At 38.2% G+C, this 14731-nt stretch overlaps 1 protein-coding gene and 1 pseudogene across 5 annotated transcripts; both read right to left on the bottom strand.

The window, feature by feature from the left end:
* Nucleotides 1–5791: 5791 nt before the first annotated feature.
* Nucleotides 5792–7991, bottom strand: LOC126585503 (uncharacterized). Of its 5 annotated transcripts, none has more exons than XM_050249948.1 (7): nucleotides 7869–7991; nucleotides 7668–7772; nucleotides 7244–7374; nucleotides 7072–7114; nucleotides 6768–6805; nucleotides 6330–6385; nucleotides 5792–6144 (listed from the first exon to the last, which is right to left on the bottom strand). In XM_050249948.1, exons 3-7 carry the CDS (start codon nucleotides 7315–7317, stop codon nucleotides 6050–6052), a joined length of 306 nt encoding a protein of 101 aa, XP_050105905.1. In that variant the 5' UTR covers nucleotides 7318–7374; nucleotides 7668–7772; nucleotides 7869–7991; the 3' UTR covers nucleotides 5792–6049. The 5 variants fall into 5 exon arrangements, with proteins under 5 accessions (XP_050105905.1, XP_050105906.1, XP_050105907.1 ...); XM_050249949.1 differs by having other exon boundaries at nucleotides 6308–6354; XM_050249950.1 differs by lacking the exon at nucleotides 7072–7114 and having other exon boundaries at nucleotides 6308–6385.
* Nucleotides 7992–12896: 4905 nt separating this feature from the next.
* LOC126587615 (GRAS family protein RAM1-like) lies at nucleotides 12897–14554 on the bottom strand (annotated as a pseudogene).
* Nucleotides 14555–14731: the final 177 nt, after the last annotated feature.

Raw genomic sequence — 14731 nt, 5'->3', positions numbered from 1 at the left:
TGCTCATAGCCTTTTCAACAACAACCGGGTCTTGACCAGGCTAAGAAACAAGGAAAGGATTCTGCCAGCTCGGGATATAACCCTCAGAACAGATTCTAAACTTGCAGACATTGCTAGAGGATTAAGTAGCAAGCAGAGGGTTTGTCATTTTAAGATCTCTGGGAAACAAAGGAGAAGAAAACAAGAACTTTGATGGGAAGATGAGGCACCACCAAAAGTAGAACATATAGAGAAGTTAGAGGGGAACCAGCCATCAAAGCACACTAACACAATAAAGAAAAACACGAAAGTGAAACCCAAATAACCTACACTACATGTCATAAAATCCAAACTCAACCAATTACTGAGAGAAGAAGCGACAAACACTAGCAAGAGGCTTAAAAAACTCCAAAACGTCAGCCTAAAGCCAAAAAGAATAAGCAAAAATGAACTTGGGAAGATCAAACGTCTCCAGGTATAGCTAAAAGATCTAGGATTGTAGATTGTAGGGAAAACAAAACACACAGGAAAGATATAACTCTACACAAGGTTTTCACTGTGATTATCTACTCTACAAAGAGAGACTGCATGTATTTATATTTACGTACTTAATACATCAGGAATATGCTGCACGTGGTGCATGTGTTTGAGGACCTATAAACTAACAAGCAGTCCATGCTGCACATGCTGAGGACAAATATAAAATTAACAAGTCCATGATCATCTCCATGCTGCCCGTGCCTGACTTGTCGAAGACCACATGTGGAGATAGAAAACTGATATATAAAACTGACAGCCCATACTTCTTGGTTCCCACATTCAAGTTCTAACTGTGCGTCTAACATCCCCCCGCAAGCTAACAGAACGAGAAACGACTGGAAGCTTGGACACCAGCATTTTGAAGCGTGCAGAAGACAAACCTTTTGTACATAGGTTTGCAACTTGATCTTGGGAACATATGAAATTCACTAGCAGCTCTCCACGAACTACCTTTTCTCTCACATAATGATAATCAACTTCCAAGTGCTTGGTGCGTGAGTGAAAAACTGGATTAGACGCCAGGGAAATTGAGGAAATATTATCACACCAAATCGTAGGACAAGCAAGATTAAGTTGCAAGTCCCTGAACAACGAACGCAACCAAGATATTTCAGCAGCAGTGTACGCAAGTTGTCTGTATTCGGCCTCAGTGCTAGAACGAGACACTGTCTTCTGCTTCTTTGAACTCCATGAAACTAAGTTCGAACCCAAGTAAATACAAAAGCCACCAGTAGAATGTCTCGTGTCCGGATCACCGGCATAATCCGCATCTGAGAAAGCACTGAGTTGCATTCCTCCTGGTTTATATACCAGGCCATGATCATACGTTGCCTTCACATAACGTAGAATCCGTTTTACAGCCAGCCAATGAGTAGTTTTTGGGGAATGCATAAATTGACACACCTGGTTAACAGCATAAGACAAATCTGGCCTTGTTATTGTCAAGTATTGCAAGGCACCAACAACACTTCTGTAAGTTTGAGGATCACTGTGCGTCTCACCATCCCAAGCACTCAACTTTTGTCCACAGGGAACTAGGGTAGAGATAGGTTTAGCATCCATGAATTTGGTGCGTTTCAAGAGATCAAGAGCATACTTGGACTGATCCAGATGCATATTGTTGTTGAAATATGTTACTTCAACACCAAGAAAGTAATGAAGAGGCCCCAAATCCTTCATCGAAAACAACGTACCAAGCTTCTGGATTAAATGATTCATTTGAACTGGACTATTCCCTGTCAGCAAAATATCATCGACGTAGATCAAAAGAATCAAATAAACCCCACGATTTTTTAACACAAATAATGAATAGTCACACTTTGAAGCTTGAAAACCCAACTGAAGTAAAAATTCGGAAAACCTTTGAAATCAAGCACGAGGTGCTTGTTTCAAACCATACAAACTTCTCTGCAGTTTACAAACATGAGTTGGGCATTGCTGATCGACAAACCCTGCAGGCTGTCTCATATACACCTCTTCTGCTAGATAGCCATGTAAAAAGGCGTTCTGGACGTCCAGTTGACGAACATGCCATTTATTCGATACTGCAAGACTAAGAACCATCCGAATAGTACTATGTTTAACCACTGGGCTAAAGGTCTCAGTGTAGTCAATCCCTTGTTTTTTATGGAAGCCATTGGCTACTAACCTTGCCTTATGACGTTCTATGGAACCATCTGCACGCCGTTTTATTTTATACACCCATTTGTTAGGAAGCAAGTTCATCTGAGAATGATAGGGCACCAAACTCCATGTCCCACACCGTTGCAGGGCATTGAACTCTTTTACCATTGCATCTATCCACTCCTGATGTTTTACAGCCTGACTAAAACAAGTGGGTTCAACAAGGTTGTCAGTAGTAACAACATGCAATGCATATTTAGGGTTTGGTTTACGAACACCAGTTTGGGAACGAGTAGTCATTGGATGATGTTGCTGTGATTCTTGCACGGACTCACTCACTGGTTCATTATTTGGGACACACGAAACTATTTCTTGCTCATTTGAGGGTCCTATGGCTGATGTAGGTTGTCTAGGATTTTGGGGAGACACGTTGAGATGATTTGGAGATGGTGGAGGTATTATAGGTTAGCTAATAAGTGGTAGCAGCAATGGAGATTGGTTAGGATTAATTTGTGGGTGTAACACAGATGCTGACGCAGGTGGAGGTGGAGTAGTGGGGGGAGACACGACTTGAGGGAAAGCATTTGGATAATTAAAAAATAAATCATGGCAAGATACAGTACCGTTATCAACGCATTCCACTGAAGGTGTGAGTTCCTGGAAAGGAAAAGAGTCCTCGTCGAATAGGACATGGCGAGACAAATAAACTCGTCTCGTGGATAAATCCAAACATTTATATCCTTGATGATCCAGCGAATACCCTAAAAATACACAAGACTTTGATTTGGACTCAAGTTTATTTTTAGTATACGGTCTCAACCAAGGAAAAAACGACTCCCAAACACTTTGAATGACTCATATTTAGGCTTTTTGTGAAACAATTTTTCATAGGGTGAAGTATTATACAATACACGAGTAGGGAGTCGATTAATTAGATATGTTGCCGTTAAAAAGGCATCAAACCAAAATTTGGAAGGAACATGAGCATGAGACAACATGACTAAACCAGTTTCAACAATGTGACGATGTTTTCTCTCAGCGAGACCATTTTGTTCAGGATGTTTGGGACATGAAAACCTTTGAGAAATTCCATGTAAAGCAAGAAATTGACTGAATGCATGACTCTTGTATTCTCCACCTTCATCACATTGTAGAGTTTTAATTGAACAATTAAACATATTTTCAACTTTTGTTTTGAATTTAACAAAAATCTCGAACACTTCTGATTTATTTTTCATGGGAAAAATCCAAGAGTATCGTGAAAAATCATCCACAAATAATAAATAATAACGAAAACCTTCATTTGAAATTACTGGAGAGCACCAAACATCGGAATGTAAAAGTTCTAAGGGAAACATGGAAACAGACTTGGATGAACTGAAAGGCAACTTGGAACTTTTGCCTAACGGACAAGACTGACAAAACTTGACATCACTTGTGCCATGAATTGGCACTTGATTATTCAAAATTAAAAACTTTATGATTGTAGAAGCAGGATGCCCTAGACGAGAATGCCACTTCTGTGCAGAGACACGGACGCCTACAAACGCTGAAAAAGGATGATTGGATACTCCACGGCCATTTGGAAATGGGTACAACCCATTCTCACACCTCCCTTGGAAAATCGTCCTCTTGGTCTTGAGGTCCTTAACAACAAAATAATATGGAAAAATTAGAATGTAGCATTTGTTATCTAGGGTAAATCTATGGGCAGAGATAAAATTGGTAGAGGCTGACGGACAATGTAAAACATTCTTAAGGTTAAATGAGCAAGAATTAGCATTAATTTGATTTGAACCAGAGTGAGCAATAGCGAGTCCAGTATCATTACCTACACCACCAATGTTTTCATTACCGTTGTACTCTTTAGGATTAACCAAATTCTGGAGATCAGGTGTGATATGTGCATTAGCGCCTGTATCAATTAACCACGAACCATTTTTCTGACGGTTCAAGGGGATGGATGAGGAGGCCATTGCACTGAGACGCTGGGCTGGAATGCGTCCTTCGTATGCAGCATTCATGCGCTGGTAACAGTCAAGGGCAGGATGCCCTTCTTTTCCACAAATCTGGCAGGTTATTCGTCCTCCTCCACAACGTTCCCCATTACTGGCAGGAACACGTTGGTAATTATTGTTGTTGTTGCGAGGACCAAAGCCTCGTTGGTTGACACCACCACGGTTAGACGGAAAGCCAGCTCGTCCACCACCACGAGAACGTCCACCACGTCCTCTTGCAGCTACAAAGGCATTCACAGGGGCTGATTCAACTAGTGAAACAATTTGTTCAGCCATTCTCCTCTCTGTAGTCAGGAGAAGAGATTCAAGAGTAGGGTACGTGATCGGAGTATCACGTGCCTGTGCTGCATTAACCGTCATTTCGAACGCGGAACCTAGATTATTCAAAATGATTTGGACGAGTTCATCATCGTCCACAGGCTTACCAACTAGAGCCAAATTGTCAGCAATGGCATTCATCTTATCAAGAAAGTCAGCAATAGATAAATCACCCTTCTTACATTGGAGTAGTTCATTTCGCAGGAAAAGAATTCGATTCTGCGAAGAAGAAGCATACCTTTGCTCCAGTGCTTCCCATGTTGCACGAGCTGATCGTTTGCTTGCCACAGTAGCAAGGACAGAGGCTGTAAGGGAGCCATTGATCCAACTCAGGATCATTTGGTCTTGCTGCATCCAAGTGTTGTAGGCGGGATTGACAGTGGTGCTTCCAACGAGATACTTGGATAGACAGACAACGGAACCATCCACATACCCCATAAGATCACGGCTCTTAAGGATTGGAAGAATCTGGGCTAACCATAACGGATAGTTAGTCCTATCGAGCTTGATGTTGACAATGGTAGTCATGGACGAAGACATGTTGATTAGAGCAGTTGCAGGTGGTGGGGTTTGCTGGGAATCAGGGAAGGTGTTGTTGTTGTTGGAAGACATGCTGGAAAAAAAAAAATTATGGATCGTTTGTCGTTGGACTTAAGAGGCTCTGTATACCATAAAAGATCTAGGATTGTAGATTGTAGGGAAAACAAAACACACAGGAAAGATATAACTCTACACAAGGTTTTCACTGTGATTATCTACTCTACAAAGAGAGACTGCATGTATTTATATTTACGTACTTAATACATCAGGAATATGCTGCACGTGGTGCATGTGTTTGAGGACCTATAAACTAACAAGCAGTCCATGCTGCACATGCTGAGGACAAATATAAAATTAACAAGTCCATGATCATCTCCATGCTGCCCGTGCCTGACTTGTCGAAGACCACATGTGGAGATAGAAAACTGATATATAAAACTGACAGCCCATACTCACTACAAAAAATATGACCACTGCACACAAAAAATTATATGTGCCCTTTGAGGCCAAAGAGCACCAACATATGTGCCCATAGACCAATAGCAACAATGCAGCTACTAAGTTTGTATCTGTGCCCTCTATGGGCGTCACCATTTGTCAAAGAGCACAATAAACTTTTTGGTGCTCACAGAGGCAGGCACAAATGGACCACTATTTGTGCCTCGTTTCTGACAAGTTGTTAGATACCCTTTTCCAGACAAGTTGGCACTTTATATTGTAATTGTGCCCACATGAATTAAATATTAAAAAAAAATCAAAATTTGAATCTAATATTGAGAAAATGAAAATTTTTAATTTTCTTAAAATGAAAAGGCCTACAACACATTCCCAATCTCACAAACATAATGTAATGTTACATATTTTATCTCTAATACAATAAAACTTGAAAGCACATATTTTTGGACAGATGCATTTTCCCCAGCAAGCCTTGCACCTCATCAGAAGCCATAACAAATATAGTCGAATTCAAAACAAAATTACTCCAAGATTACACCTAAAAAGGGGTTAGTTAAAATCAATAATTACAAGTTTCAGATCTGCCATATCAAAGATCCATATTCCTCACTCCAGGTTGTAAAAGTAGCTTCTGGGTCTGAGACAACACATTTCTTTAGCTCATAGTCACCTGAATCAAAAAAATATGTAAGTTTGCATATTATTTAGGGTCAAAGTGAGTTGCTTATTTTAATGACATATCTAGTATACATCCATCTATAAACCTGCAATTTTAAATGAAGATAACAAATTAAATTTATGTTCATTTGCTAATAATGAAACAAGTAACATACTTCGTAAGTGATGTTTATTTACCCCAATTGTCAAAACCACAGCTCTCCTGCAAGGCATCAAAGAACAAACCTCTTTTCCTTGAAAGCGAAAACAGTTAGGATTAAAAAGGAAAAATTGACAGGCATGGTAACAGTACAATAAATCAATCCGATGCAATGAGACAAATCCAACAAAATTCACACTAAATGCCACATGAATTTTAGTTATTGATATTTTTAGAAAGACTGAAAATTCATCATAATGAAAAACTGCTTATCAATGACAGTGCACAACATTGTAACATTAGATTTAGAAAATGGTTTTGATTGGTTTTTATAGGAAGCATTGTAAGTTAATCCCAAACATTTAATTCATGCTTCCAAAATAAACAAATTCTACAACTGCAAGAGAAACCCTACTTAAATATCTTAAATGCCAAAACCAAAAACTGCCCTTATCTGCTGGAAGATAAGATTCTACCATCTTCTCTGTATTCTCCACCAGTCGCATTCCAGTATCTGCATTACCAAACACATAAAAACAAGGCAATCTAACTCTCCATCCAAGAAAACAATTCAACATTGTTATGACATTATCTTTCTGTTTGCTCCACAAACGAACTAATCTGGATGATACATGCAACATTTGGACCCTCTCATTGCCAAAGTCATGAGTAGTATAAAAAATTAAAACCATCGATCTAATTCATTAAATTTGATCAACAAACAGAACACACAAATGTAGAACTACAAAAATTGATAAAGCAAGAGAGACATGGAGGTACATGAAAATTCTGTACGATAGGAGCGAGTCTCCAAGTGAGTAAACTGTGACATGCATACAGAAAATGGAATTAAAAAAATTCGAAATCTAGAATCGATCCCAAAACTGAAAATTTTTATTTTGGAAAAGCACTTGCACTGGTGGACAGCCCACGAGGATAGGATCATTTTTACCTCTTGAATCTAGGCCCAATTCTGGCCAATTGCATCTTCCCCGGAAAGCTTTGCTGCTCCACAAATAAATTCATCAGGATGGTCTATATGTGGGTTCGGGACTTCTTTCTGCCTTCAATGATCGCTAACCCCTATATGGCTCAAGAAAACGATTCAACCTCCTAATTAATCCTGAGAAATACTCTTACAAACAACAAAGTCCTTAATTTGTTCCAGCTAATTTCACATACAACAACACTAAAACATACATCCACCAATGCAGACACAACAAGTCATCATTCCCACAAGCAGAGTTCGATCAAGCTTGTACTTCCACAGTAGGACTCAAACATATGAATTTATGGGCATAAAGTAAAAAAAAAAAGTCAAATCGGAATCGAAATGAAAATTTTCGCATATTATTTATTTCGGAGGAGAGTTTTACCTTTTTCTTTGTGGATTCAAGAGATTGTAGACCTTTTCCTTCCTGTTGTTCATCGATATGAGATCCGGTCCCATCATTTCATCACCATCATCTCAGATCGGAAACCTACATAAAGAATCAAACACATGCATCAAAAAGTTTTTCTTTTTCTGATTCACACTTTGAAATTGAGAACTAAAACACAGGGGGGATCATGGTTACCTTTTTGGAGCACCAGGATATGTAATCGCAGTTTTGACCTTGGCCTGGAGCAAGAGTATGGCCTGGGTTTGAAAACGAAGACGATTCTGAGGTTTGAAGGCAGAGGTTATATATATGGTTTTGAAGGCAGAGGTGGAACGGCTGCTAGGGTTGAGAAATTACCAAATGGAGCTGCAGATCACTTATATAGTAGCAGATGCTAGGTTTCTTTGCACACATGTGGCAAGCACGTGCACGCCCTCTGTCCCTTCTCTTTTTATTTAAATATATTAAATTAGAGGGCACGAGAGCCTTTATTGTGCTTTTGTATATTAATAAAAAAATCTAATTTCTGACATGAAAATGACATACATAAGCTAGACACAATAGTTTCGTGCTCAAATTTTTGTAGGCACAGATACACCTTTCTATTTTTCTTTTTCGGCACAAACCAATGTGCCCTTTGTTTAGAGAGCACATTTGAGATGGTTTTGGTGCTCATTGATATTTAAAAAGCACATATATGTATTTGTGCTCAATGATAATGAAAAGGGCACAAATGAATTGTGTTCTTAGCCCATTTTTCTTGTAGTGACTTCTTGGTTCCCACATTCAAGTTCTAACTGTGCGTCTAACAATAGCAACCTCGAAAGGAAGTTAACAACACCCCAAATAATACCAGTCATAATTAGAGCAGCAAATAAAAACCCAAGTTCAAAAAACCAAGTTTACACAAACACAGAATGTAGAACGACACCAAAAAGCACAAACCAACAAGCCAAAAAAAAAAACATAGTAAAAATAAGGCAAAGAGACCAATTACCAACCAGAAAACAATACATAAAGGATTAAATAGAGTAAAGTAACCTAATTTCTCACATCGATTTGCCAGACACCACCAAAGAGCTATAACACCTGGGAAATGAGGATACAGCAGTTCAATCGACTCCTCGGGACTCACCACCCACTTATCTAGAAACCAGTTTGCACTTAACCTTAACCTACTCGAACTCACGATTAACCTATTCCCAATTATCGGAATCCTAATTAGGGTAACCAAGCACTCACCTAGTACGTAATCAACAAAGATCTCCTTACCTCTAAGGCAATTATCTCTTACCCAAATGAAAACCCTAAAGGACACCCACAACAGAACATTGCGAGGACACCAGCGGCGCCTCGCGGGCAGAAACCCTAGACCTCCCATCTTCTCTCTTTTATTTTTTGGATAATTTTGAGCTCATTACTAAAGCCGGGTCACAACAAAAGTGGAAAATAGTTATAAAAAATTAATTTGCCGATGTAAAAGAAAAACCGTGCATTTACTTTGTTGTCTCCATCCGCCCAAAAAATTTCCCCGAATTCAAATGTTTTCCTTCGACACAAAAACAACCCGTAATTCGTTCTTTGCTTGGTTTTAGGACTTTGAAATTTCGGGATGTTGATTTGACTTGAGCAACTACAAGAACTCTAGAAGTAAAGTTATTATTTGTGTTCATTTTGATAAATTGATTTAGTGTGCATGGTTAATTATGCATGGTAGTTGATGAAATTTGTGGAAATTTAGGGTTGACGTATGTTTATAAACACTTTTGATAGGTTGTATCTCTATTATTAGATATCTCAAGGGCAATCTTGATAGTCACGTTGAATGCATTAACATCTCCATAGCCCTACAATGTTCTAAAAGCCCAACACCACGATTAATTTTTCAAAGCACAGCAATACCAAATCAGCCCTTAGATGCGTTGGGCGCTTTTAGACTTTTTGGTTTTATTTGTCTTTTTTAAGAAAATGACTCAGGTCACAACTCTCTCTTTTATACAGTAAATAAATAACTTTTATTTTACATTTTATTTTTCAATAAATTGTCGGAGACTTTGTTGGATACCTTGATGAACACTCATAATTTGTTTGTTCTCATTGTTTTCAATATATTGTAGTACTTTATAGTTTATATATCGTTCCATATTCCAATTTATGTTTCCGAATAAAATTATAGTATTTTTTAAGTATAAGCATACACTTATTAATTTATATGTTATATTGTAAATTTAATTAAATAAAAAAACCGTTTAGGCCCCCATCTAAGCACCAGTCTAGTCCCTTAAGCGCTAGGCCCCTCCCTGTTGGCCGACTACCGCATAACGATTTTAAGAACATCGATCATACTCAAAATGCCATGCAGGGGTTGGACGGGGATCATTGAGGATCGACTTCGGACCAGCACTTTTGAGATTAAGATAATTTGAGAATGATGGATTGTTGCAGGATGAACTGTTTGCAACCATTGACAAGGACGGAGTAAGCATTTTCATGGTGTGAGGAAAATAAAGGGAGAGATGTATGAAAGGCCATCCCACGTGTGTAAGTACGATAAGAGTAGTGTTAACTTACATGCTAAAAAGTAATGCTATACTTATCACATTTTTCACACCACATTTGTATCACATCTCCAATAAAAGCAGGACCTACCACTATTAAAGAGATGATATGAATGCAGTATGAAAATGGTAGTAAAAGTAGCACTTTTCTGCCACAATCATAAACTTTATTAATTTAGGGTTTGGCACACCTTTTGCTGAAACCACTTGTTGGGGTTGAAGTTGAACAATAGTTATTAGATCTAATTAGGGTTTCTTATGTTCGAGACGTTTGAAAAATGTGATAATTCATAATAGTACATATGAAAATCCTAAGTGGAGTATATATGAAAGGGTTTTTATCACAAATGATCCTTGAAATTTATTCTCACTATCAAGATGGTCCCTAATGAAAATCAATCAATGTAGTCCTTAAAAATAGGTGTCATAAATCAATGTAGTCATTCCGTCACAATTTTGTTAAAAATTCCATTAAGTGCTGATGTGGCATATAAATGGGCCCTACAAAATTTATGGGTTTTTATCACAAATGATCCTTGAAACTGACTCACACCATCAAGATGGTCCCTGAAATTGACCCAAATCATCAAGATAGTCCCTAAAATTAAAAATCGATGAATGTAGTCCTTGAAAATAAGTGTCGCAAATAAATATGATCCTTCTGCCACAATTCTGTAAAAAAAAATGTTATGTGTTGTTGTAGGTTTAATAATTAATTAAAAAAGTTGTCTAAATACCTTTTTGCACAATAGAATTTTTTCTTATAGTAGGAACTACTCCAAAGAGAGATCCATTCCATAAATTCTCAAAGGCACAAGGTTTAACCAAGGGCTGAAATAGGGTTTGGAAATAGTTTTCAACCAACAATAGATGCACCTCGGTTATAACCTCATTATCTCAAGGCAGACATCGCCGTTATTTGAGTCACCAGACCACCAGAGAAGTCCTGAACAAGCTTTCCAAGATTAAGGTTGTGAGGATGTTGACAGCCTAAATGTTAACAATAATGTCCCATAAGTCTTTGCCAATCAGCCAAGCCATCACCAAAGGTGATCTTGATCTAGGTTCAATTAGGTGAAGGGTGTCGAAGTGTGTAAAGATGGGTGTATTGAGAATTTTTTTTTTAGAGGATAAACAGCAAAGGAGGTAGAGGATGTGGACTGGGATCAGAGGTGATTGTAGGATTGGGTTTTTAGGTTCACAACTTTTATTAACTATTAAATTATTAAACCTATTTGTAATTTTTTTTAATTTAAGGGGTGTGCTATCTACACACCCCAAATTACTTCTCACACACCCTTTGTTAATTTCTATCCGTTGATCTTCTTCAATTCATCCGATTTGACGGCCAAAAATTAGAAAGGTGTGTGAGAAGTAAAATGGGGTGTGTGGATATCACACCGCTAATTTAATTAGACTCGTGTGATCCATTTATGTGTCACATCAGCACATAACAGAATTTTTGACAGAATTGTGACGGAATGACTACATTGATTTGGGACACTTACTTGTGGGGCTACATTGATCGATTTTCAATTTTAGGGACCATTTTGATGTCGCATGTCGATTTCAGGGGCCATTTTGATGTCGTGGGTCAATTTCAAGGATCACTTGTGAGAAAAAAAGACTTATGGCACCCATTTATGTGCCACATCAGCACCTAATAGAATTTTTAATAGAATTGTGACGGAATGACAACATTGATTTGCGACACCTATTTTTAGGGACTACATTTCAGGGACTATCTTGATGGTGAGGGTCAATTTCAAAGACCATTTGTGATAAAAATCGTATATGAAAATCCCAAGTGCAAATGCATGAAATGTATGCATGTGATCATACCTTGAACTTGTACCAAGCTACTTCATTTCTCTCATGAAATCAACCTTGAATTGCCACTACCATATTTCTAAGTCTATCCTATTAGGTGACTGAGTGATAAGAGCAATTACAAGTAAATATGCGTGTAGTTTTATAGTCAAGAAGCCAATAAACAAAAAGTCCTAACTTAGTACATTAGTTCTAGACTAACATGGACCTTCGCTCGATGGGGAACCCTAGGCGGCCATCTCACCAGGCTCCTCTGACCGGCCGGCCTAAGGTAAAATGGTTTGATAGATGTAGATGAAATGTGTAATACAGGTACAGAAAGGGAAAACTAAAAACTATTCCAAGTTGTTTTGTTTTTATTCGTTCTTCTTTATTTATTTCTCTCCCTCCCCACCACTCTTCTTTCATCCATCATTCATTCGAATACTTTCCTCACATCTCAACAAAAGGAAATTGTTATCAAACGGGTTCTTAGCTATCTAATATGGTGTATTTTGTATCAAAGCAATGTCAATTATATATAAATATATATGGGACTGGAGGACGTTCTTAATTGATACTGAAATAGATGAAGTAAAATGGAACTGCATTATTCTGCTTATCTGAGTTGATACAATATGTGTAAAGAGTCAATCTGATCTATATGATCATCAACAAACAATAAAGGTCGTACCCAGTGCACAAGGCTCCCGTTTTACGCAGGGTCTGGGAGATCATCAACAAACAATAATTGCTTAAATTCAAAGTTATTATATCTGAAGAAGAAGAAGAAGAAGAAGAAGAAGATTACAAAGTGATAATTAATGAATGTGTTAGAGAAGATTAGTATATATAGTTATGATACAGTTCAGTGCCATGCGGAAACTGTAAGCAGATACCTGTCTTGCCACCCAAGAGATATCGTCCTTCCATCATCTCTGTCGAAAACCTTGAAGCCAGCTGCAGCTCCATTACTCTCTCCATCAAAATCAAGTGAACAATAGTGAGTCCTTATTTTCAAAAGAAGTCTTGCTTGTATCTTGGACCTGGAGCTTAGATTTATTCCTTCAAAACCATGACTCTCCATCCTCGCCTTCCATGTTTCCATCTTTTCAATTTTCAGACAATTATCATCGTTGTTATTGTCGTAATTGAGCATGCTTTTGATCTCTTTTCCAAGGTGGTTCTTCTCAATGCTCAACCTTTCAGCACTCTCTAATGGCAGACATTCATCTAAAGAATCAAACATGGCTGCAAAATAATGCAAAGACTCCATGAATCTCGATAAGAATCTTCGAGGACTCCTGGTCCCTTCTTGTTCAACCAAGATTACAATGGAAGGGTTAAGTAAATGTACAGATTTTAACAAGTCAGATATCTTCAAATTATTGCTCAAAGTATTCAAATGAAAAACCAAATTCACTGCCAGTGTTTCGTTCCTCTTTTTCCTCAAGTTTACGAGCTTTGAGCCTCTCAACAACCCTTGAAATTCAAAAGCAAGATTCTGAAACCCATTTGAGAAGGTTGTCAGTCTGTTCTCCGTTTCCCGTAGCTCATCCACGCTTCTTCCAAACCCAGTTATTCTGAGCGATATTCGCTTCCTAATGCTTGCCTTCTCGGAGAGAGACTGTATAAGAGATGCCCACTGAAATCCATAGGAGACATCGAAATCGATAACATGTAATGCACGATTGTTCTTCTCTTCTTCCTTCTCAAAGGCCTCAATGATTGCTTGGATTGCCGTGAAATGAGCAAATTGGTAGTACGGAGACACCCGATAGAGAGCGGTGAACGCTACAAACTCTTCTTCGCTCGTCGGTTCCTTCATGATGATGTCATAAAAGGGGGATCTTCGTGTGAGAAGCCTTGCGGCCAAGCTGTCAGCGAAATAAGCCACTACTCGTTGGATGGAGTCACCGGATAATGAAACACTCTTGTACAACTCAGTGAGATGCTCCAAGGCTGAGCCTACATTGTTTTCGTTGACTGCAGTGGCTGTTATGAGCAACATGTGGATCAGGTGGAGTCCTTTTCCGTCTTCATCATCGACATCAACCCCTTTCTTCTTGTGGTGGTCTAGGTTTTTTAGCATTTGTTCCCTCATTTGAAGAAGCCTGAATATCTTCCCTTCACAACCTTCATAAGAGTTTAGAGGGCTCACCGAACCATTAGCAACACCATCATCTCTTGATCTCTTCCTTTTTCTAAATCTTTCCCTCCCTGTACTTGTAACAATCGCAAGGCTAAGATTCAAAAGCTCCTCCTCCTCATCTATGTCTTCCATGGATTTAGAGAGGGAAAAAACACAAAACCCTAAAAAATAATAGAGAGAGAGAGAGAGAGAGAGAGAGAGAGAGATAGAGGGAATCTAGTACTAGATTGAGAACATGATGAAAGAGATCATGAATGAGCATTTATAAGGCAGGAAGGGATGGAATATCTCATTCTGAAAATTCCGTTCTGTCATTTTTTTTTTTACTTTTTATTTTTTGTTTTTTTATTTATTATTTTTTGTAACCTATGAGATGGAGAGACAAGAGATGGGTATCTTTGTATTCTTCTTGAGAGAGAATCATGTCTTCGGTTTAGAAAACATTTTTGATGATTTTGTTTTTTGTGTGTATTATTAAAATATGAAGGCTGTTTTGGAAATTTATGAAAAATGTTTGATTTTTTTATCCGTAAATTAAA

This window comes from Malus sylvestris, chromosome 10 (assembly GCF_916048215.2).
Source record: "Malus sylvestris chromosome 10, drMalSylv7.2, whole genome shotgun sequence".
NCBI classification, from domain to species: domain Eukaryota; kingdom Viridiplantae; phylum Streptophyta; class Magnoliopsida; order Rosales; family Rosaceae; genus Malus; species Malus sylvestris.
This window is presented reverse-complemented; position numbering and strand designations above follow the sequence as displayed.

Bases quoted from the DNA above. Each gene is read 5' to 3' on its own strand.
- LOC126585503 (XM_050249947.1), bottom strand. From the start codon at position 7,123: ATGTCACAGTTTACTCACTTGGAGACTCGCTCCTATCGTACAGAATTT. The intron at 6,806-7,071 runs GTACCTCCATGT...TTGGTAATGCAG, and splicing joins CTATCGTACAGAATTTTCAT to ATACTGGAATGCGACTGGTG. The intron at 6,386-6,706 runs GTAGGGTTTCTC...TTCGCTTTCAAG, and splicing joins TTGGCATTTAAGATATTTAA to GAAAAGAGGTTTGTTCTTTG.